The 23,742-nt window shown below is 36.1% G+C and overlaps 4 protein-coding genes across 4 annotated transcripts; 3 read left to right on the top strand and 1 right to left on the bottom strand.

Moving 5' to 3' along the window:
* The first annotated feature begins 1,467 nt into the window (after nt 1–1,467).
* LOC109171892 (histidine kinase 4) lies at nt 1,468–7,395 on the top strand. Its single transcript, XM_019320980.1, has 13 exons — nt 1,468–1,593; nt 1,687–1,850; nt 2,041–2,407; nt 2,652–2,885; nt 2,974–3,143; nt 3,769–3,987; nt 4,102–4,288; nt 4,391–4,442; nt 4,540–4,769; nt 4,933–5,031; nt 5,230–5,927; nt 6,017–6,517; nt 6,741–7,395. Exons 3-13 carry the CDS (start codon nt 2,081–2,083, stop codon nt 6,994–6,996), a joined length of 2,973 nt encoding a protein of 990 aa, XP_019176525.1. The 5' UTR covers nt 1,468–1,593; nt 1,687–1,850; nt 2,041–2,080; the 3' UTR covers nt 6,997–7,395.
* Nucleotides 7,396–8,920: 1,525 nt separating this feature from the next.
* On the top strand, nt 8,921–12,111 carry LOC109171894 (binding partner of ACD11 1-like). The gene is made up of 6 exons (XM_019320982.1): nt 8,921–8,998; nt 9,278–9,352; nt 9,489–9,592; nt 9,756–9,831; nt 10,130–10,213; nt 11,224–12,111. Exons 1-6 carry the CDS (start codon nt 8,993–8,995, stop codon nt 11,761–11,763), a joined length of 885 nt encoding a protein of 294 aa, XP_019176527.1. The 5' UTR covers nt 8,921–8,992; the 3' UTR covers nt 11,764–12,111.
* A 110-nt stretch (nt 12,112–12,221) lies between these two features.
* LOC109171893 (cyclin-SDS) lies at nt 12,222–15,915 on the bottom strand. Its single transcript, XM_019320981.1, has 7 exons — nt 14,926–15,915; nt 14,544–14,705; nt 13,763–13,929; nt 12,967–13,095; nt 12,684–12,864; nt 12,464–12,508; nt 12,222–12,316 (listed from the first exon to the last, which is right to left on the bottom strand). The coding sequence occupies exons 1-7, from the start codon at nt 15,913–15,915 to the stop codon at nt 12,287–12,289; spliced, it is 1,704 nt and encodes a 567-aa protein (XP_019176526.1). The 3' UTR covers nt 12,222–12,286.
* Nucleotides 15,916–21,030: 5,115 nt separating this feature from the next.
* LOC109171828 (probable pectinesterase 29) lies at nt 21,031–23,742 on the top strand. The gene is made up of 5 exons (XM_019320908.1): nt 21,031–21,352; nt 21,693–21,849; nt 22,028–22,240; nt 22,758–23,002; nt 23,565–23,742. The coding sequence occupies exons 1-5, from the start codon at nt 21,141–21,143 to the stop codon at nt 23,740–23,742; spliced, it is 1,005 nt and encodes a 334-aa protein (XP_019176453.1). The 5' UTR covers nt 21,031–21,140.

Genomic DNA, 23,742 nt, shown 5'->3' with positions numbered 1-23,742 from the left:
ATGCCCGTATGGACAACTTAGTTGGTCACAAGAGTGAAATTTTAGAACAATGACTCTGGATTGAGTCTCACCAGCAGAATTGTGGACCATGATTTTAATTATTATTTTTTTTACATCTTTTCTTCATCCAATAAAATTTGAACACTTGATGGAAATTATACTCCATAAAATACATCTACGGTCTGCCATTGTCCTTAATATTTATTTATTAATAAATTAGAATTTTGATTTTACGCACCATTGTTTTTATTAGAACGTACAAATAACACATATATTGCATAAATGTGGGTGGTGTATCATATTGTCATTATCGAATAAACTCTTTGTTATTATATAGTTATTTAGTGTCACCTTAACACGAATGATTTATAGTCCATGCATTCTTAGGATACCCTTTCACTTTTTAAACCGGGAGTTCTAATAATATATCATTATATTTACATACAATTCATCACTATTTTATTTATGCTCATTTTTAATTCACTCTTAAAATATAATAATAATAATAATATAATATAACAAATAACATATACCTTTATTATAAACAACAAATGACGTTACATGGCGGACGAGTTAGATTTGCAATACACAATATTAAAAAGAGAATAATAATATTGATAACATAGTTAACTTATCAGTCAATTTTAATTTATTTGATCATTATTAATTGCTTGACTTAATTAAACAATCAATATGGGTGTTTGGTCAATTAATTTTTTGCAACAATTTATTGTTTCAAAATACTAAAATTCAAAAAACTATTAAAAGTAACTTTTTTTTTTCCGATCAATTTTTTGATAAAATCATTTTACGTGTAATCGGCAATCATTTAATAACTAATTTACCAAGCATTTTTCTACATTCAACTAATATTATCAACTGGTCAATTGTGTGAATAGTTTATTACTGTATGCAAAGATTTATTTATTTATTTATTGATATCTCAAATTTCTTTGATTTGTTAGATTATATCATGAAATTTATGAACTCGTACCAAAAGAAATAAATTCTCAATTGTACAAATAATTTTAAGTTCCTTACCTTCTGTACACTTCTGCCCAAAAGATATATTTTCAACTTCTCAGTAATTAATTCCAGAGGACAAATATAAAATATTTCCAGTCCAATTGTCCAAACATCTTTTGAAAGTCAAAGAGAGAGTAAAGAAAAATGGCAATTCTGGCGATGAAGAAAATGGAGAAAAATGTACAACTGGTTGGTTGTGTAAAAAAAAAATAGTTTTATTATTTTTTTTTTCTAGAGAGAGAGAGGAATAGTTTTATGGAGCAGAGAGGGTATGGGGGGACAAGAGCGTATCTGCAAAAATCCTCAAATTCGATTCAGTCGCTTTGAAAAGTAAGGAAAAGAAGATACTTCATATTATTTTATTATATCACCATCCAACAAAAATAAAAAAAAAAAATAATTAAAGATTAAAGATAAAAACAAAAACAAAGAAACCTATTCTATTCTATATTCTATTGTGTTCACAAGATTTGGAGCTGGGAAATCAGAACCCAAGAGAGCACAGCCTCAACAAACACCCAACCCACAGTTCATTGTATTTGTTCCCACAAAGAACTTAAAAAACAGGTTTAATCTTTGCTTTTCTCCCTCCCTTCCTTCCCTCATTGTTCTTTCTCTGCTTCGCTGGTCAAATGTAATATTTTATGTTGTGTTGGGCAGCAAACGTGCTGTTCTTTGTCTGCACTCTTACATCCTTCCACACCCAGGCAAAGTGAAGGCTAAAAAGGGGAGCTTTCTTCTTTAAATTACATTTTCCTCTTCTTTGGAGTCTGGGTTTTTTGCTGCTTTTGAGGGACCTGCAGGCATGCCTTCAACCCCATGAGGTATGGGATATTATCAATTTATCTATCTTGCTTGCCCTTGTAATCATTTTTTCTTATTTTATATGCTTTGGGTAGTAGAGCAGACCCTTTTCTTTGTTTTGCACAAAAAAGGTGTTTTCTTGTCACTCTTTTCAAGAAACTCATGCTTGTGTACTATGTTGTTGTCTTATTGTTGGGTGCCATGTTTTAGGTGAGGAGAGGAATTGGAGGTGTAGGAGAGATTAGTGTTGATGGGTCAGAAGATGCACCACCACACGGTGGCTATGAGGTTGGGGGAGCAATTGAGCAGTAAGAGGAAGTACACATTGATCCACAGGAATAGGCTCCCACAGTTGTTGGCTTTTTGGATTCTTCTCATGTTCTTTATCAGTAGTGTGATATTCAATTCTCTGGATGCTATGAACAAGGAGAAGAGGAAAGAGGCTTTGGTGAGCATGTGTGATCAGAGGGCTAGGATGTTGCAAGATCAATTCAGTGTCAGTGTTAACCATGTTCATGCCCTTGCCATCCTTGTCTCCACTTTCCATTACTACAAGACCCCTTCTGCCATTGATAAGGTTAGGTTTTCGACTTCTCGTTTCGTAATAATATCGAGTAGTAATATTCCCAGATTTTGTTCTTGTTCTTGTTGATGACTTGTTGTTAATGTGTTTAGCTGAAGGGTGTGGTTTCTGAATCTTGATTTTGTTCTTGTTGATGACTTGATGTTAATGTGTTTAGCTGAAGGGTGTGGTTTCTGAATCTTGATTTTGTATTGTATTGTGTTGTGGGTTTGGCTGATTTTGCGGTTTTATAATGCAGGAAACATTCGCTGAATACACTGCTAGAACAGCGTTCGAGAGGCCTTTATTGAGCGGGGTAGCCTATGCGGAGAGAGTTCTTAATTCGCAGCGGGGGAGCTTCGAGGATCAGCACGGGTGGACTATTCGAACGATGGATAAAGAGCCTTCACCGATCAGGGACGAGTATGCCCCGGTCATACTCGCACAAGAAACCGTTTCTTACCTCAAGTCGATCGACATGATGTCAGGGGAGGTAATGGATTAGTGTCGGGTTATATGGATTTGGTTTTGTCATTGTTCTCCGAGCTTTTATCTGATTATACGGTAGCTTATTGATGCAGGAGGACCGGGAAAACATCTTGAGGGCTAGGGCTACTGGGAAGGCTGTTCTTACAAGTCCCTTCAGGCTTCTAGACTCTAATCACCTTGGTGTCGTTTTGACATTTCCGGTTTACAAATCCATGCTGCCAGCTAACCCGTCACAGCAGGATAGGATCGAAGCAACTGCAGGGTAAATCTATATTTACGTGTGACTTCAATAAATAAGGTGTTGTTACTTGTTAGCGAGGCGTTGACATACTTACATGTTAAATGAACTCGAATTTTTTAGAGTTAGGTTGGAGGACATCATGTGCAACCGAAATGAAATGAAATTTTTTAAGGTTAGGTCGGAGGACATCGTGTGCAATTGACCTATTAGAAAACGATAAATTATGTAGCCTTTGCGGTTTGTGCAAAACTTATTTTTAAGATAACTGGCCCTGTTTGGTAAAATAGTTAGTCTATCAGTCAATTTTGACTTATTTGACCACTATTAGTTGTTTGACTTGGTTAAACAATCAATACGAGTGTTTGATTAATTAGCTTTTTGTAACAACTTATTTCTCCAAAATGCTAAAATTCAAAAAGCTACTCAAAGTAGCTTTTTCAATCATATTTTTGAGAAAGTCATTTTATATGTAATCAACTAACGGCTAACAGCTAATTTACCAAACGTTTTTCTACAATCAACTAATGCTATCAACGTTAAACTCACTAGCTCAATCAGCTAACATAGTCTCCTGAGAGGTTTTATTTTTTTATTAACAATCTCTAAAGGAGGTTAATTTTTTTGTTTAATGTATTGATGTAAGCAGATACCTTGGCGGGGCCTTTGATGTCGAGTCTCTAGTTGAAAACCTGCTCGGGCAACTTGCCGGAAACCAAGCGATCGTCGTGAATGTTTACGACATTACCAATGCTTCTGATCCTTTAGTCATGTATGGACAACCGGGCCAAGAGGGCGACCTGTCCCTGACACACGTGAGCAAGCTTGATTTTGGCGATCCATTTCGTAAGCACGAGATGATATGCAGGTCTGTTTCCTTGGTTGCTGTCTTCATTTTTAGGAGCCGTTTTACCTTAAAAAACGAAAAGCCGGAACATCACGAGGTTTCTTAAAGATGTACGTTGTGAATATATCTACGCAGGTATCTTCAGAAGGCTCCTACCGCGTGGGCTGCAGTAACCTTTGCGTTCTTTATCTTCGTGATCGGGTTTTTGGTTGGGTATATGATATACGGTGCTGGAATTCACATTATTAAAGTCGAGGACGATTTCCACAAAATGCAGGAATTGAAGGTTGAAGCCGAAGCTGCTGACATTGCAAAATCTCAGGTATTCGAACAATCCTTTTCGGGATGTGATATGCGATTCCTATTCATTAATCCGTTGCCCTTTGTCCAAACTACTGAATCTCGTTTTTGCTAATAACAACAGTTTTTAGCTACCGTTTCGCACGAAATAAGAACTCCCATGAATGGAATCTTAGGTAAGGTGAACCTTTTCCTTGTTCGGTTTTTAGGGTTTCGGTTAAAAGAATCAATTTCGGTATCTTAATTCTCTTTAATGTCGCTTTGTTATTGCAGGAATGCTTGCTCTGCTTCTTGATACGGATTTGAGTTCGACCCAAAGGGATTATGCTCAAACAGCACAAGCCTGTGGAAAAGCGCTGATAACATTGATAAACGAAGTGCTGGATCGAGCAAAAATTGAAGCGGGGAAATTAGAACTCGAGACCGTCCTGTTCGATATTCGCTCAATACTTGACGATGTTCTCTCTTTATTCTCCGAGAAGTCTAGGAAGAAAGGCGTCGAGGTAGGGCCCACGAAGCTTTCCGTACAAATTCATAGTTTGTATTAATTTTTCTTGGTTTCTCCGAGTCATAGCATTTCTTGTGTACTTACTTGTGTTTTTCGCCTGAATTGCGGTGGGTGGTGTTCGCTCCTTCCCGACACTACACTAATTTATGGAAGTGAAGTTGGCCGTCTTTGTTTCTGATAAGGTTCCCGAAATTGTTTTTGGGGATCCCGGAAGATTCAGACAGGTGATAACAAATCTGGTTGGCAACTCTGTCAAAGTAAGTGATGTCTGAAAACCTTAAACATTCTATTCTATCATTGTAATCTTCTCGTTCTTGGAGACAATATGAACATTTAAAGACTCTACGATCACATTAGACTTTTAATAGAAATGTTGTTAAGTATGAATAGCCTTTTACGAGATTTGCATTATTAACATGGATATATCGTTTTTTTTTTTTTTTTTTTCTTAACAGTTCACTGAACGAGGGCATGTATTTGTTCAAGTTAGTCTAGCCGAAGAAGCAAAGGCAAAATCTGAAGCATGCTTGAACGGCGGATCGGAAAGATTTATACCGTCGAGTGGGTATCATTGCGAAACCCTAAGTGGTTACGAAGTTGCCGATAACCGGAATACTTGGGACAGTTTTAAGCACGTAATTCCCGATGAACCGTTGTACTATAGAGCTGCGAACAAACTGATGACCGATGATGCGTCTCAGAATGTTACTCTGATGGTATCTGTTGAAGATACCGGGATCGGGATCCCGTTACATGCACAAGACCGAGTTTTCACGCCCTTTATGCAAGCCGACAGTTCCACTTCGAGACACTATGGAGGAACCGGGATTGGATTAAGCATTAGCAAGTGTCTAGTTGAGCTGATGGGCGGTCAGATAAACTTTATCAGTCGTCCCGATGTAGGGAGCACGTTTTCTTTCACCGTTAACTTCCAAAGGTACGAGACGAATGGCAGCGTTGATTTGAAAAAGGGTCTTTCCGATGATTTGCCTATGTCGTTTAAAGGACTAAGAGCTATTGTCGTTGATGGGAAGCCCGTTCGAGCTTCTGTAACAAAGTATCATTTGAAGAGACTCGGGATCCTGGTCGAGGTGGTGAATAGCATTAAGAAAGCTGTAGCGGTGTTCGGGAAAAATGGTTCCTTGATTTCCAAGTATGTTTTATTTTTATCGATGAAATCGGTAAAATTTGTTTCGTGAAGAACACATAGTAGTAGGTGTAACTTTGTGTTTGTTTTTGCAGAAGTCAACTTCAGCCGGATATGATTCTTGTTGAGAAAGATGTGTGGATGTCTGAAGATGGCGGGGGGATGAACTTACAGATACCGAACTTGAAGCCGAATGGACACACGTACAAGGTGCCGAAGATGATTCTCCTTGCGGTGGATATTTCGAGTGCGGAGTTTGAGAAGGCTAAAGCTGCGGGATTTGCGGATACGATCATAATGAAGCCTTTGAGGGCGAGCATGGTGGGGGCGTGCCTTCATCAGGTGTTGGGAATGGGAAAGAAGACCCAAGGAAAAGACGCGTGCAACAAATCGACTCTTCGTGGCCTACTTTGCGGCAAAAGAATCTTGGTGGTCGATGATAACCGGGTGAACCGGAGAGTTGCGGCTGGCGCACTCAAGAAGTTTGGTGCTGACGTGGAGTGTGCGGAGAGCGGGGCAGCCGCTCTTGCATTGCTTCAGATACCGCACAATTTTGATGCTTGCTTCATGGACATTCAGATGCCCGAAATGGACGGGTATGTGTAAAATCTCTTGATTCTTTACTCTTGATGTATGTTCAACTTGCTCGATTTTCACGTCGTATAGGCGAGAACTCTTTTGATCTTTAGGGTAAGAGTAAGTTTTGTTTAGTTAAAATGTAATACTTTTCTATGCATTTATAAAAAAAAGTGTTATACGTTTCCTGGTGAGACGGTCTCACACAAGACTTATGAGAACTGCGGATTTTGTTTGTTACAGATTTGAAGCCACTCGTCGTATTCGTAAAATGGAAAAAGAAGCTAATGATCGGGTGAACGGCGGAGGACTAGAGGGAGAAGGAAGGCGCATGTGGCACGTCCCGATATTGGCCATGACGGCCGACGTCATTCATGCCACACTAGACAAATGCCTCGAATTCGGGATGGATGGATACGTCTCAAAGCCATTCGAGGAAGAGAATCTCTACAAGGCCGTGGCCAAGTTCTTTGAATCGAAGCCCATGCCCGATGTCTAAAGTCCCCCAGCTAAGCAATCCGTGCAGCACGGGTCTCCTGAAAAGTGCATCTGAGCAGCAAAGTTTTCCACGTTCTACTGGTTGGAAGCCATGGATATCCTGATGAAGCATCGTTGTTGTTGAGATGTGTTCCTGGGGATGATAACGTTGTCGGTTATTGTATCTAACCGGTTTCAGTTTTAACTAATTAGCTATAAAAGGCGTGTACCTATAGTTGCCCCAGGAATATTATTATGTTCATTCTCCCTCCAAGGTGTATGTAGATTTTAGAAGAGGAAGCTAAAGAGAGTACAATCAATCTGACAATGGTAGCCAAAGATGTACAATATTGACATTCTTGTATGGTCTGGTCTTCAGAGGTTTCTATTGAGGTTATCCATTCCTTTGATTTGTGCATCAGTCCTGTCCTATTTTCGGTCTAGGTAATGTTTTTTCTAAAAAAAAGTGTATTATTTCATTTGCAAAATTTCATTTTTGTGTGTATTATTTAATTTGCAAAATTTCATTTTTGTTTTGGTAGTACATCTTAGAGAAATGAAGACTTCAGGTTATGGTAGTCGTTTGGCTTATTTACTCCATTTTTTATTTTTTATAGGGTTGCAATACGGATGTGGATTAAAGTTTGGGTAAACAGAGTTTGACTACAAGGAGAGAGAGATAATAAATTGTGCTATAGTTTAAGATTGGGTTAGGGTCACATCCAACCAATTAGTTAGTTTAACTTAAACCTATATATTCTCTCTTATTATTTTTTTAATGAGAGATGTTTTAACGTAAATTGCAATGGAAAAATCTGTGTAACGAGTTCAACTAAAAGAGTGTTGGTTATTTACTTATCTTTGATTGTTTTATTGGTGGCTTGAGTTGGTCTATGTAACATTGTTAAAATAATCAGAAAAATAAAATTTCATAGAACGTGTGAAGTTCCCGCTTAGTCATAGTGAATACGGTAGGTTGTCTTGGGCATAGTGAATACGGTAGGTCGTCTTGAATACGGAATACGGTAGGTGGTAGGTCGTCTTGAATACGGTAGGTCGTCTTGGGGAATACGGTAGGTCGTCTTGGGCATACGGTAGGTCGTATACGGAATACGGTAGGTCGTAGGTCGTCTTGAATACGGTAGGTCGTCTTGGGCATACGGTAGGTCGTCTTGGGCATAGTGAATACGGTAGGTAGACCGTCCAGAAACTAAGAATGTCGTCTTGGACATATCCACTTACTGTATTTACGGTCTTTTTCCTGTTTATTTTCTTATTGTATTTCGATCCCATCATTTTTACACTTATAATAATAATTCATGATTTTTATTCATGATCTTTTTGGTAATAATTCATAAATACGTATTATTTATGGTAATTATCCATGATTTTTATTCATGATTTTTTTGGGTAATAATTCATGAACATGTATTGTTTATGGTTTTTGTTTTATATTGCAAGCCATGTACTATGTTTGTAGTTTGATTTTTCCACATAACATGAGATGGATGTTTGTTAGAATTGTTCTTTAAATTGGAGTATATATGCATATATTTTTTTACTGGAATATTCTACAGAACTTTTATCCTCTAATAATTATTTAATTATTTTGGTAAAAACAATAAAAATGAATAATTCTACTTCAATCCTCTAATAATTATTTAATTTAAAAAGAATAATAATTAGTAATTTAATTGTAGAATAATATTATGTATTTATTATTAAAATAAATTAATTTTAATTTATTCATAACATGTATTTAAATCTCTTCAGTAAATGTATATTTTTCATAACAGTTATAGCTTATGATCATCCAAGATTGAACCCTGATCCGATCGATTCATCCCACGCCGTCAAATTCTCCTCATCCGCAAATGCACCCAATAAACTCACTCCTCTCCCCTCTAGCCTTTATTTTAATTTTTCTAAAAACATTAAAAAAAAAAAAAAAACATTTTCGATTGGATTCGAGATTCAAGGATTGTAGCACCTGACATTTCATTCTTGACAAATTCAAAATGTCGGTCAGTGAAAAATCTTGGAATTTTAGTTGGGATTATGATGCCAATTCTTCAATGATTTTCTGTGCATTTGTTGGATGAATTATTATTATTATTGTTATTATCAATTTCATCAGAATTGAGAAAATACCCTGGAATGAAAGATGGATGCGCCTGGTTAATTTGATTGTGAAGCATTATTATAATGTTGTTATAAGTAATATAAGTTGTTTGATTGTTTTACAATTTTTCATTGGTTTGTTGTTTTGTGTGTTGTGATTGAGAAAGTGAAGTGTAGTGTAGGTTTCTGCTTCTGCTGCGGTTGATAACAAGTCTGGAGATGATTGTCCCCCAATTTGGACAATCAATGTCAATGAAGTGAGTCAGATTCTTAAACCAACATTCTTTTTCTTTTTAGAATGTTTTTTTTTTTTTTTTTTTTTTTTTTTTTTTTTTTTTTTTGGGGTTCTCTGATAGCTTAGAAAAGCATTCAATTCTTGTTTTTGTGTCACAGGTAAGAACGCTGAAAGTTAGCAATATCTCAGTGTCTGCTACTGAGGATGATATCAAGGAATTCTTCTCTTATCCTGCGGATATGCATTTCATTGAAATGCAGAGGTGAGTAAGTTCACAGAATATCAGTCCACCCATGAAATCAGATATCAGCTAACAGTTAATTTACCAAACACTTTTCTGTAATCAACTAATGTTATCAACTAATTAAAGTCATTAACGCAATCAGCTAACAGCTATTTACCGGACACCCCTATATGTGTTGCAGGGAAAGTGACACCACTCAACTTGCATATGTCACATACAAGGATCCAAAGGGAGCAGAAACCGCAATGCTTCTTTCGGTATGTCAGCTGTCCTAGAATTTCTTGATTATCAAATGTAGTTCAGTTGCTTCACCCACATAAATTTATTCACATTTTGCTGCTTAGTTTCTACGCACTATACTGTACTGGTATCTGCATCTGTGGAATGAGACTAATCTAGTCGAGCCGAACCTTAATCAGCTCATTTGAGGCAACTCTGCAAAGGGCATTGCTTAGTTTAAATTTTTTTAAAAAATTATCTCTAACATAGTTGTTTAGTGGACTGACATTCTCATTAGAATTTATCTGTTTTATCACTTTATATATGATTCTTCAGGGAGCTGTCATATCTAATCTTTCCATTTCTATAGCACCAGCTGAGAACTATGATCTGCCTCCTAATGCTCCTCCTCTAACCCTAGTAAGTTTTTCTTTCTATTATTTTGAATTTTCTCAATAAATTCATGAAAGCAAAAGCTGCAATAGCTAGAATGCATGATTATAACTGCAGAAATCTAGCTTCGTTGGCGTGAGTGGCCGTGCACTCTCATCCCTTAAAAGAGAGGTCGAGAGTTTGAACCCCCTCTCGTATGGAAAAACCAATCTGGCCAGCACTTTGTCCTTTAATTGGGCCGGCCCGGTACGAATGGGGATTAGTCTGAGTATGGTACGGGACTACGGGCTTAAAGGTGTCTTCCACAGTTAGGGTATGCTCAGGACACCTCATCACTTTGACCAAAAAAATGATTATAACAGCAGAAAACAACTAACCTGAAAAGCTGCCAAACCACCTATGCACCATTCCTCCATATATACATCTGGTACACAACAGCCAATCTTATGCAGCAGAGGAATAAATCTACAGCTGTCATATATCTCAATAAGTTCAGGTGTCTTAGAAAACAGTTATTGCCAGTCAAGAACCAATGTGTACCTGTTTATGACTTTATGCCACAACTTAAGTCACCAAAAGAGCAAATCAAAACTCCACAATGAATTCACTTGCAAAGTAACAGTCTCTTCCAGCCTGACATTTGCTGTGCATTAACCTTCAGCTACAGTAAGAAAAATGCAGCAACTAATAATAGTACCAGCATACAACTTTAGTCATGCATCTCCAACCTAACACAAGTACTAACTAATCAATGAGTTCAAGACAGTAGCTGCAACCATAGTCTATTGTCCCCTACACGACCATAGTCATACATCTCACCTAATCCTATTCACAAAACAATGACAAATGGAATTTGGATATTATTAGCAATCCAATTCCAAACACCATAAATAAGTTCTTGAAAACTAAAACCGTTTCTATATCTCCATAGAACCCATCACCTCACACCCTATTTAAGAGAAAGATAGTTTCTTTCTGTTACTAATATTGTTTTTTGTTAATGGCATTATTTATCTTTCACATATTTCGTTATTAAGGGAACGGAGCCAGCATCCGGTTCTGATGCTGTCGAGAAGGCGGAGGACGTTGTAAGCTCCATGCTTGCCAAAGGCTTCATCCTGGGAAAGGATGCCGTAAACAAGGCAAAATCTTTGGATGAAAGTTACCATGTGACATCAAATGCCTCAGCTACGGTTGCCTCTGTTGACCTTAAAATGGGAATAAGTGAGAAGCTAAGCATAGGGACAGCAGTAGTTAACGAAAGGGTTAAGGAGATGGACGAGAAGTTCCAAGTTACAGAAAAGGCAAAATCTGCACTTGCGGCAGCTGAGCAGACGGGGTCTGCACTCATGAGCAATCCTTATGTCTCAACCGGAGCATCCTGGGTTTCAACCGCATATAATGCTGTAGCGAAAGCAGCAGAGGACGTGAGCACAATGACAAAGGAAAAGGTTGAAAAAACCGAGGAGGAGAGACGGACTGCAATTGGTAATGATTCCGATGCTGCCCTTCTTGATCAGTCTTTGGCTGGAGATCCTGCCCCTAATTACTCTGCTGATAGCAGAAAACTCGTATAATTTATGCCGGGGATTGCTTCTTCAACTCTTGTATTACAGTCTCTCTGCCACTATATATTTCATGACACTGTACAAGCATATGCACTACTGCAGTTGGACTGAGTATGAACTAAAGCTGCATGTGTTTGGCACATTGGAGTTCGAATATTAAAAGCCGCTTAGCTAACAGGATTAGATTAACAGTTCGAAATTTGTATTTACTTTGTGTAATCATAGCCAACATACTAATAGCTTTCTCTTATGAACTCTCCACCTTTTATATATCTTCACAGCTACATAAGGTTGTCACCTTTCCCAAAAATCAGACAGTCAGGCTAATGACTGAAACAATGTACACATTTTCTTCCATAGACTATATTATTTTTCTTTCTATGTTGTCATACATAGTTACACTTGCAAAAGAATACTAAAATTAACCTGTTATTGAGACCTTCTGAAATATGTGGAGGAGAAATTGGTAAACGAAAGAATGAGAGAGGTGATGCATTTGTGCAGAGGACTCGAATGCTTAGCGATGTTGGAGTTATATGTACTTCACCAACCATTCCAAGCTCTGTCATGTATGAATGCACCTCATTAGGACCTTATTTAAATAACAGTCACAAATTTTATTCAACTATTACTAGGAAATGCTCAATATTGTCAACGGAACACTTGTTTACTACAATAAAAGAGAAATGCCAGTGTTTCTGTTTATTACCTTTATGCATTTGGGTAGATCGTCATCCTTGGTTCTGGAATGACACTGAAAATTCAAGCCATAGAAATTGTAAAAATGAGAACCTAGATGTGATTTTCATCAGGACAGATATTTAGACCTAGGAATAATTGTTTGTAAAACTTAGTAATGAGAGCCCTTGTGTAAGGAAGTTGCAGATACAAATTAATGTACCATTTGGAACCCTCAATTCAGAAGATACCTCTGTAAAAAGGTCACAGGAGGCATGCTGATCTATGAACGAAGAAGCGAGGATAACCAATCCGGCAGCTACTGTTGATGGCCAGTAACTCAACTGCTCATGGCCTAGAAGTGCTAGTACTGCCAGATATTTAGTTCTCTTTTCCATCATATCACTAGCTCTGGCAGCTTTGAGGTAGAACCTGACTCATTTAAACGAAGTCCATAATTAAGTAGCGCTGGGAAGAAACGGGTTCTTTACTAGGCAAAAGGCTTACATTCCACAAGCATCATATACTTCTTACCATAAGAAGTTGTAAATGGTGGGAAGGAAGCATTGGAAGTTAAGAACTTCCAGCACCACCCACTCCATAGCCACCACTTCACATCTGCTGTACACATTGCCTCCTATGTTGAATGTATCATCCTGAATACTGATAGAATATGACCAAATTTAATGAGTCAGAAATGCACTTTACCAGTATAAATAGTGAACTGCCTTGCTAATATGCTATATACAACAGAGAGGGGAATTCACAAGTAACCCATACTTAGGCATGGAGAAAGAAAAAAATGCACAAAATATACTTTTTAGAATTTTTTTTCAGGGGCTTGGCGACTTGGCTATGATAGTGATAAGTAAAACTATAAAATCAAACTTAATACTCATCAGAGGTGTGGTTAGTGATATTCACAGCCAATTTCTTTCTGTCTAATGACCACATGTTAATAAATAAGAATAGATGAAATGGTACTTTGGTTCCATTGAAGCAAACAGGTTGTGTAGGCAAGTAGATCCAGACAAGTTAATGAGACACAACTGGAGACATAATAGGAGCTCATCTACTTTGTCATTAATATGCTGACCTAGGCTTTGTATCAAATGAATAGGAAGACAGGGCATTAGGAACATTATATTTGTAAAATTTAGCTAAGGAAATAGCTCTGCAGTGATTGTTCCATTGTATTGATTGCAAGTATGCAAAACATAGGTTATTTAACCCAAATGAAATCCTTAATCAAGTCTTGTACACAATGGTTGATTGTTTTCGAAACACAATTTAGACTCAAAAGAGGACAGGTCAGAGGGGTGACCCTAACCTGTTTAAAGGCTGGTTTTCTTCTATTCTGGTGGCAAGAGTGAGGCAAGCAATGCCAGCAATCTGAAGATTCTTCTTGTTTCTGAAGTACCCTTTCGTTAGAAATCGATCAAAGAGGTTAACTCCTAAGAACATTGTCTCCTTTTGAAGCTCATTCTTTGAGGATTGCTGCAATTAAAGTACTGATTAAATACCCAATGAAGAAGATCCCAGAAACCAAATAGAACACGAAACATTGCCGTTTTTAGTTGGTTTAACCAAATTACAAATAGAATTCACAAAGGGCAAATAATAGAAACGTAGAAAGATATAGATGAGAACATATTCTTTTAAATTGTGATTCCCCGCTTTTTAAAGATGTTTCATGAGAAATTGCCAACGAATTGAAGTTCATACTGTGCGTGCAAAGCTAAATGAACTGCATCACGTATTCACGTGTAGTCTCACGTGCAAACAGAAAAATGAAGTATGAACGGGAAGGCAGGAAGCTTAAGCACACGCTATCAGCGTCAAGTTTCCGCATACAGACAACGTGACACAATCAGATTTATCAAACGCAATGCTGGGATCAAAACTAACTTTCAGTTTCAACCACAAACCCCTCCGTCCTTCCCCTTTAGAAAAGCTTACAATTCGATGTAACCAGTCATGGAAACGGACATAAATTACCAAAGCTTTAAAAACCATATGAATATTTAAATACGACATCAGATGATCAGAACGATAAGTTTAGAAGGAACATGGATGATCGGAAGAGTCGAAGAGGCTAATTATTAACTTACTTGGACGATCCAATGGACCATCTGCAGGCGTTGTTGAACGACGAGATCGCCGTAGCCTGTGTCCAGGCAGTACTCCTCCGCATAGTCGCGTAGATACACTTGCCTTCTCTCTCTGCTTCTTAGCATCCGGTAGCGCTCTCCATCCTCTTCTTCCAACTCCAACTTCACGCGCACAACAAAATTCGGCAAAATCACATAAGAAAAGACAATATTCTAAAAAAGAGGCGGTTATATTTAATCAGACAACAAGAACAACACACAACATTATAGTACAATAAGTAATCAAAATTCATACAGTTACTCCAGAAATTTCAAACATTAACAATAATCGTTCATAATTATAAGATGGAAAATATTAAAATGCTTTGAATTTTAGTCTTACTGAAATTTCATCAGAAATGTTGTGTTCTTCAGGGTATGATGAGTCATCCGGAGCATAGGTTGACCTGCAGAACTCTTCACTGAACTGACGTGACAAGTGGAAGCTATGTGAAGGACAATCGTCACCGATGGATTTCTCAGAGAATTGGCTGCCAGAATCGTACCACATCGACGGACTATAATCGGAGAAATCCAAATCGGAACTCTCCTGGAGAATATCCGACTGAAGCTCAGAGTAAGCCGACGAGTAGTCATCGAAAACCTCATCGTTTATAGACAAGTTCTCTGAACATTCCAGATCAAAGTCGGTTGTAAGGACTTTATGTGCAGCAGATTCTGGCTTAGACACCTCCTCACCAAATGCTCTGTTTTCAGCTAACTTCGATTCAGCGGCGGATTCTAAAGCAGAGTTAATTGAAACAACATCGTTGTCATTCATCTCAGATGCATCCTTGCTTCGTTTCACTTTCCATTCGCTGAACTCCGAAACCTTGCCGGAAAATTTTCTCTGACTCGAAATTTCGCTCTCGTCAATTTCCTTTGCCTTTTCGGTTACGCTCACGATTTCACTGTTCGGCTTCCTAGCTTTGCCGGACAATGAAAACCTCTCAACGCTGGAAATCTCCGACTGCACAACCGCATCGGGATCCTCAATTACATTCGCATTTCCACTCTTCTTCAGTTTGAACTTCAACTTCAGCTCGCTGTCCCCTCCGAAAGCTCCAGAATTCGACTCCACACACGAGCACTCAGACAACTCCATTTGAACGTCCTTCTTCTCAATCACACTCGACGCCTCGCTCGTAACCAGAGCAGACGGCGCGATGAACAACGAACGCAGAATAGGCGAGAAGTGAGTCCGAATTCTGCGAGGAAGCTTCGATCGCAGATGCTTCTTCACGGCAAAGTTAAGCTGCTGCTGCAGCTGCGGCGGCGGCGGCGGCGGAGGATCAATCTCAGCCACCGCTCCTCGAGATTGCTTCCGCTTCATTGCAGTTTAGCAGATGAAGTTTGTTAGTTTGGTTTGAGGAAGAAAGTATGAAGTGAAGCTATGGAGTTGAATTCAAATGGAGAGATGAGAGAGGAGAAGCCGTTAACTCTGTTCGTTAGTTGGACAGAGAGAATGTAGCTGTGCACATGTCACGATAACTCCTCCGCACTGTTCGGACAAGTTACCATTTTAATTACGGGTCATGCTTATATAAGTTCATTTTCTCCCTTTTTAATTTACTATCTACTTTCATATGTATTTATGTTTAATTTTTTGGCATTAAATTATAAGTTTTAAACTGTTTGACTTAATTTATTACATGGCGCAAAAATTGTATTTATTTCATCAATGTGATTTAATTGGGTTGAATATATAAGTTATGTTATGCATGATATATTTATTATATTTAAATATTTTTATCACAAAATTTATAAGGATTTTTTATATTTTATATTTTTATTTTTTGTTATGGTGATGAAGAAAACCTGAAGATATTATCAGAGAGTGTGCATTGAGTAACCTCACTAATGTGTAATAACCGTAAATAAAGAATATCATTTAAAAGTTATTGAGGATATTTGATAAACTTATCACTCAATTTTTGACTTATTTGACCAACTGTAGTTGTTTGATCAATAAACAAACAAAAAAAAAAGTAAATGTCTGTTAAATAATATTTTTTTGGGGCTTAATAATGCCAATAAGTTAAAAATGAAAAAAAAAAATACTTGATAAATAGTTGATTGAATTTTCTTTTTAAAAATCTAATTTACCATTAATAATGATTGGTTATTGTGATGCTTACGTTTATTCATTTTTTTTCAAAATACATTTTTAATATTGCATTATTATGATGATGATTATTATTATTATTATTATTATTATTATTATTATTATTATTATTATTATTACAAACAAAAAAATTGTTAAAATAATACATAACAACAATAATAATAGACTTATTTTAAAATTTATATCTAAAACTAAAAGTAATTTAAGTATAATAAAATAATAAATGTATATCCTTTAAAGTCATTTTACATGTTACTTGATGACGGTAAACAATTAATTTACCAAACATTTTTCTACAAATCGTCAATACTATTCGCTGATTAAAATAGTTAACACAACCCCTTATCATCAATCAACGTAACTATTTGTTATCCACTAACACAATAAGTTACTAACAAGTAGCTAATTGTCAAACACCCATATTCTATCAACGTCAATGTGATTTAATTGGGTTAAATACAAGTTATGTTATGCATGTTATATTAATTTATATATCCTATACAAATTAATTTTAAATTAACATCATTTCATTTGTGTATAACTTGGTAAGTTATGTTATGCATGATATGTCGATTGGATTCATATATTATACTAATCACGATTCACGTATTATATTAACTAAATTTATGTATTGTCACTTGTCATTGTATATTTATACATATGAGTATAACTATAAACATAATATGTTTATTAGATTCATATCTTTTAATACTCGAATTCATATCTTTCAGGAGAGTAATCATAATTGCATCCTCTTAAAAAGAAATTAGAGATGACCATGACTACTACTTCTTTTATCACCGTGGGATGAAAAGGAAGGGAAGGGAAGGGGCGGGGCGGGGGGGGGGGGGGGGGGGTGACAAATGGTTCCTCCTTCGTCACGGCAGCGAATGAAAAAGAAGATAGTAGATGTTGTCTCTTTCATCGCTAGTGATGAAAAAGAAGGGGAGGCAATATTCTCCTTCATTACATAGTGACAAAGGGGGTGTAGGAATTTTTTACTAGTCTAAAATAAAATTCCTCAAAACAGTTCGGTAATATTATGATTAATTTAAGGTGTGTAACACTCATAATTTTCTTAAGAGTATAAATTCATCAATTTTCATGATATAATGAGTTATTACAATAGTATATTCTAACACTCAAATATACTGCTTTTATTTAGCGAATAAGAACGAAAGAGATACACAAATTTAAAGAAGTTACATAAAAAATTTTAGAAGTTGAGAGTAGTGTGAATGAAAAACTCAAAAAATTCAACGGTGTAAGACATTCAATTTGACATTCAAAAAATTCAGTGGTGTAAGCAATCAAGACATTCAATTTGAATTTTAAATTCAGATATGTAATCTCAATTGTAATATGAAATAACATATGAGGTTAGTGGCAAGCACCTTGTGCTCAGATGATATGTAGTGACTCTCCCATATGGGAGGTCATGAGATTGAGCCTCAGTGGAGGTGGTACGTGTTAGATTCTTTGTGTTTTAACAGGTTGAGAAACATATACTAGATGAGGTTATTTTCAGACAAACATGCAGCAGCGTGCTTGGATCTGGTGCAAAAAAGATTTGCTCATACCATACTCAAATTAATCTCCGTTCGCACTCGACCGACCCAATTAAGGGGCAAAGTGCTAGCCATATTGGTTTTTCCATACTAGAGGAGGTTCGAACTCTTGACCTCTCTTAATGGATGAGAGTGCACAATCACTCAGACCAACCAAACTGGTTTACAAAAAATAAAATAAAAGATTCAAACTTTACAAACTAATTATTTTGAGATTTTGACTTGCACCTCCTAGGCGTGAGAGAGATGCTCTATACTATACAATTCAAACTTCTTAAAAAGTTGACTTGTATATATACTAGTGCAAACCTACATACATTCTTATTGTGGAGCAAAAATTACTTAAAAGCTTTTAAAAACTTCATTGTTCTCAATTCAATGGGTATACTTTGAGACTCAAGTTCTCATTCATTCATTATCTATTTTGATTATATAATATATCAAATTAAACATCCCACTTAAGAGAACCCGAAGACACTTTTACCCACACACAAATTAAAAATAGATATCATTCAAAATATTATCTTAAAATGACCACTTTAACCTTATTTTTAACTAATTTTCCAACAATGAGGAAAAAGCCTCCCTCTTTTTATTCGAAGGAGGTATAGTAGGCCATGGCTAGTACCTCTAGTAATTTTGTTTTTGTTTTAAATTTTTGTTTAATTAATTAATTACTATTTTTTTTTATAACTTTCCAGGTAATCAAATGCCTATGTGACATGCTAATTCATCAATTACTTGAAAACTTATAACTTAACATATTAAAAAAAGATGTAAATTGTTTTGTTTTTTTGCTTATTTGATATTGTAATCATACATATTTTTAATTTAATGACTTAATTTCACAAATCTAATAAGCTCAATGGTCTATTCAACATTCTTTTCTAAATCATATATTACATACATTAAAACAAAAGTTTTATTTTATTGGGAATTGATCACAAACCAATCCCAATATATCTTATAAGTAACATACGTCATCACTATATGTATATACATTAACTATTTACTATTTATAAATTAATTCACTCTATGTTTAGATTTAACATGTAAAATCATGTTTTTTTTTAAAGTATTACTAACTGTGTTACAATGTAGTATCTGTTCATACCGTTTTTACTAATGTTCAAACCTATGAGCTCCTAATTGGAAGAGTCACTTCATGCTACTAGACCACAAAGTCATTGGCAAGTAAAATCATGTTTAATTATTACAAATTTGTTGGATAAAACTAATACTATTTCTTGAAAAAAAAATTACTAGAAATTATATTAGAGTTAATTTCACTTTTGGTCCTAGATTTATAGGTCACAATCAACTTTTAGTCATTCTTTTTCAAAACATCATCTTTGGTCATAATATTATTGTGACATGATCATTTTTGGTCATTCGTTAACAAAATCGTTAAATACGAGGACATTTCGATTTTTTATACAATGTGAGTTGACCTGCTATATTTTTATTTATTTATTTATTTTTTAAATATAATTGAAGACCTAAATGCCTTTTGTATTTTATGGAATTTATACAATTTTATTGATGGATGACCAAAAATGATCATGCCACAATAATACTATAACTAAATGAGGATGTTTTGATGAAAAATGACTAAAAATAGATTACCACCTATAAATCTAAGACAAAAATGGAATTAACTCAATTATATTTGACGGGTATATTATTTATATATGAATCTGATCTATAAAAGAAAAGATGAATAATTACGTCAAAGTTATATAATTAAAGGGCTATTACAAGGATACACAAGAAATATAATGATACTAAAATAGCTCCTTCACTCCTTACATAATACTGCATATATTATATATAAAACTTAAAAAAGGAAACTCCATCCAATATTCCGGTATGAGCAGTGAAACCATTAAGGATTAGAATGCAATCCTAACTTAAAAAGGGAAAGAAAAAGCAACACTCCCTCAATTGTAGTGCTATTATTCTAGTAAGTATAATATTAGTCTTTTAATTATTCGCGATATCAATTTAGTCATTAAATTTATAGTAAATTAATGAATTTAATTAGTCTTTAAAAATTTTGCTAATATAAATTATCATTTCACTAATAACTTATTTCTAAGAAGCCCACAAAAAATACTTGATCTTCCCACCTAGCCCCAAAACTCCCAAACCCAAAAGGAAACCTACATGCATATATACATAATTTGTTAATTTTAATATGTACATAATATATTAACTAGTACATAATCTGAATGCCGTTTTAAACGATGATCCATAATGCAAGATAGGCATTGGTATGTCCGTGGTATAACAATTGACCCCATCCACCTTTGGTGATTGAACTAGGCCCCATTAAGTTTCTTTATTTATGAAAAATTGATAATTGATAACTAATAATAATAAAAAGTTATATTGTCAGTGTTGCAAAAATAATCGGCGCCAGACACTGATTAATCGCTCTAGGCGCCCTAGGCGGTTCCCAGGCGCCTAGAGGACGCCTAGCGGTTTTTTTTAACCTTGATTGTCACGTCAAAAACAAACACTAGGAAATAAATTACGAAGGAAAAGGAAATACAATACCAAATTTAATTTAATACAATAATAACAAATTAGTGAGAAAAATAAATATTTACAAAAGTATTTGAATAGGGCAATGTATCATGACTGGGATAGTCAAAGTAAATTAATCAATTGCGGTTACAATTTACAACATATTTTGAGAATCCAAAAATTGCCTTAATTATGGTCATCCTCTTTCCTTTCATCCTTCAACTCTCTTCCATATTGCCAAAGCCATTCCATACATAGACTTACCACTATCCAACCACAAAACCCTTTCATCTTCACACCACGCAGACAAACAAAAGAAAAGAAAAGAAAAGAAAAATGTCTAAGTTCATCTTCTTCATAGGCCTAATGGTTGCCATGGCCGTGGGCGGCTGTGCTTATACTCCGGCGGGGTTTCGCGGCAACTACACGACGGTGCTCGTCGATCAGTCGGGGTGGGGCGGCCACAAAACTATCCAATCCGCCATTGATTCTGTGCCTCCGTTCAACCAGAACTGGATCTGTATTTACGTCAGAGCTGGAATTTACACGTTCGTCACCATTTTCTTTGTCACTTTTTTTATGTTTAGAGTGTCAAAAATCACCAATTTTGACAAACTTCCCGAAACATATATGTTTATTGACCTTTTTTGTTTAAACTGGTCCGCTATTACATAGTTAGTCTAGGCTGGTTTAACTCTCTATACCAGTTAGAGTCACATACCCCATAGCATATAGTTATAATCACTATATTGTTTTTGAAAGTGTTTTGAGAGTTTAGACCCTATGTAAGCCAAGATTTTTGTAGTCTTTTAGTTCTCTCTTGTATAGTTTATGGTTTTGTATTATTATTAATGTTTTGAGTTGGGTTTTATTGAATATATTGTATAGGGAGAAGGTGACAATTCCAATGGAGAAGTCTTATATTTATCTTAAAGGAGATGGGAAAAGAAAAACGTATATCATATGGGATGGTCACGACAACATTCAAACTGCCACGTTTTCAACCTATGCTGATAATGTAATCGTCAAAAGCATGACCTTCGTGGTAAGAAATCTCTCCTTCTACAAATTTATTTTGTTGGGTGACACGGAAAAATCCAGGACTATAATGATGTAAATTCAGCATAATTTAAATTTTGTCAATTTGGACCGACGTGGTTTGATCTATTTTGGAATAAGTTAATTGTTAATTTTTTTTTTTTTTCGTTTTGATAAATGGACAGAACTCTTACAATTTTCCACCGGAAGTCAATAGAAATCCAAGAAGGGTGGCCGTGGCGGCTTTGGTAATGGGAGATAACACCGCCTTTTATCGGTGCGGTTTTAAGGGTTGGCAAGACACGCTGTGGGATGTTCAAGGTCATCACTATTTCAAACGTTGCACCATTAATGGAGCTGTTGATTTCATCTTTGGTAATGGTCAATCAATCTACGAGGTAAGCAATTCAAGCTCGCTGCCCCCTCTACTCGAGAGTATAAATGTACTAATTGAACTCTTCTTATCACCCTAATCGACAAAACTTTAGTCGTCGTCAAACTACAAAGCCTGTTAAAAGACCTTGTAAGTTTTGTCCTTGGCAGATAAAAGAATCACAAGTAGTTAAGTTCGTCTATCTATTGTAACCCTAGCCGGCAAGACCTTTTGACTATTGTGACCCTAACCGGCAAGACATTTTGACTATTATGACCCTAGCCGGCAAGACTTTAACTATCAAAAGACATGATCTGTTAAAAGACTGTGTGACACTAGCTCGCAAAATACTACAAGTAAGTAAGTGTGTCTCAATTCTCAAACTGAAAAGGTCAATAGGCGACTCCAGGTCTTGTGGTTAACAAGTCATTAGCCTGATGAACTTAACTAAGTTAAATTCTCATTGATGACTGAATGTATGTTTGTGTATATGTGAAATTATAATTTTTAATTAAAAAGTGTTTTGATTTTGTAATTTGCAGAAATGTTCTATAGCAGTGAATGCAGGAAGCCTAGAGCCTGGACTGGTAGGGTACATCACAGCACAGGGGAGGGATAATCCAGAAGACAATAGTGCTTTTGTTTTCAAGAATTGTCGTGTGTTTGGGAATGGAAAAACCTTTTTGGGTCGACCTTGGAGAGCTTATGCCAGGGTTATCTTCTACAACACTTTCATGGATAACATTATTGTCCCTGAAGGATGGTCCAATTTCTTTAGCAACACCAAGTAAGCCCCATTGCGCTTCCAATTCCTACTTAATTCCTATACTAAAAGTGGACAAAACGTTATTCGTTTGATACCTCATTAATGTGTAGGGAAAACTGTAAGATAAGACTTTAAGATTTTGACAACCCTTCGGCGAAATATCAGACAACAAAGTAATCGGCGACCACAATAGTTGCCTTCTCCGGTTGAGAAGGTGACCCAGTGATCTCCTTCTCCATGACCGTCTACCGGTTGCTGGTCACTTTGTTCCTTGAAATTTTACCGGAGGGTTGTTGGAACGCTAATGACCTGTGATAGCAGTCGAGTTTTAAGCTTCATTGCATCAAAATAAATTGTTGATGGTAATTGTACCTTTAAAAAGTTTAGGAACTAATTGACTTTTCAGTTAAAGTTCGAGACTTATTTGACCCTTTTTCCATATGTGCATACTCACTCAACATTATACAATTCATAATAAGAATGGTCTATTGACCTTCTTAATTTGAACGTTTTACTTTTATAATCACAAAACAGGCTTTACTTATAGTAAAAAAAATCACTCTCTTTACATTTGTTATATCAGTGAGGGTAAGTTGAGCTTTGCGGAGTATGGGTGTAGTGGGCCCGGGTCGGACACGTCAGCACGAGTTGGGTGGATGGCCAAAATGAGCAAAGAAGAATTGGAGAGATTCACGAGCTTATCATTCGTCAATAGCCAAGGCTGGCTTTATAGGCAACCCCTTCGCAGGCTGTTGGAATAG

This window comes from Ipomoea nil, unplaced genomic scaffold, assembly GCF_001879475.1.
Source record: "Ipomoea nil cultivar Tokyo-kokei standard unplaced genomic scaffold, Asagao_1.1 scaffold0382, whole genome shotgun sequence".
In the NCBI taxonomy this organism is placed as follows: Eukaryota; Viridiplantae; Streptophyta; class Magnoliopsida; order Solanales; family Convolvulaceae; genus Ipomoea; species Ipomoea nil.
Note: the sequence above shows the minus strand (reverse complement) of the source record. Positions and strands in the feature narration are given on the sequence as shown.

What these genes read in the sequence shown, in the direction of transcription:
- LOC109171892 (XM_019320980.1), top strand. Translation starts at nt 2,081, where the DNA reads ATGGGTCAGAAGATGCACCACCACACGGTGGCTATGAGGTTGGGGGAG. An exon ending in AGGATCGAAGCAACTGCAGG is followed by an intron (nt 3,144 to 3,768) that starts GTAAATCTATAT and finishes TGATGTAAGCAG; the next exon opens with ATACCTTGGCGGGGCCTTTG. An exon ending in AAGCACGAGATGATATGCAG is followed by an intron (nt 3,988 to 4,101) that starts GTCTGTTTCCTT and finishes ATATCTACGCAG; the next exon opens with GTATCTTCAGAAGGCTCCTA.
- LOC109171894 (XM_019320982.1), top strand. An exon ending in GGACAATCAATGTCAATGAA is followed by an intron (nt 9,353 to 9,488) that starts GTGAGTCAGATT and finishes TTTGTGTCACAG; the next exon opens with GTAAGAACGCTGAAAGTTAG. An exon ending in CATTTCATTGAAATGCAGAG is followed by an intron (nt 9,593 to 9,755) that starts GTGAGTAAGTTC and finishes TATGTGTTGCAG; the next exon opens with GGAAAGTGACACCACTCAAC.
- LOC109171893 (XM_019320981.1), bottom strand. Translation starts at nt 15,915, where the DNA reads ATGAAGCGGAAGCAATCTCGAGGAGCGGTGGCTGAGATTGATCCTCCG. An exon ending in ACATTTCTGATGAAATTTCA is followed by an intron (nt 14,706 to 14,925) that starts GTAAGACTAAAA and finishes GTGCGCGTGAAG; the next exon opens with TTGGAGTTGGAAGAAGAGGA. An exon ending in ACCATTTACAACTTCTTATG is followed by an intron (nt 12,865 to 12,966) that starts GTAAGAAGTATA and finishes TAAATGAGTCAG; the next exon opens with GTTCTACCTCAAAGCTGCCA.
- LOC109171828 (XM_019320908.1), top strand. Translation starts at nt 21,141, where the DNA reads ATGTCTAAGTTCATCTTCTTCATAGGCCTAATGGTTGCCATGGCCGTG. An exon ending in GTCAGAGCTGGAATTTACAC is followed by an intron (nt 21,353 to 21,692) that starts GTTCGTCACCAT and finishes TATATTGTATAG; the next exon opens with GGAGAAGGTGACAATTCCAA. An exon ending in TCAAAAGCATGACCTTCGTG is followed by an intron (nt 21,850 to 22,027) that starts GTAAGAAATCTC and finishes ATAAATGGACAG; the next exon opens with AACTCTTACAATTTTCCACC.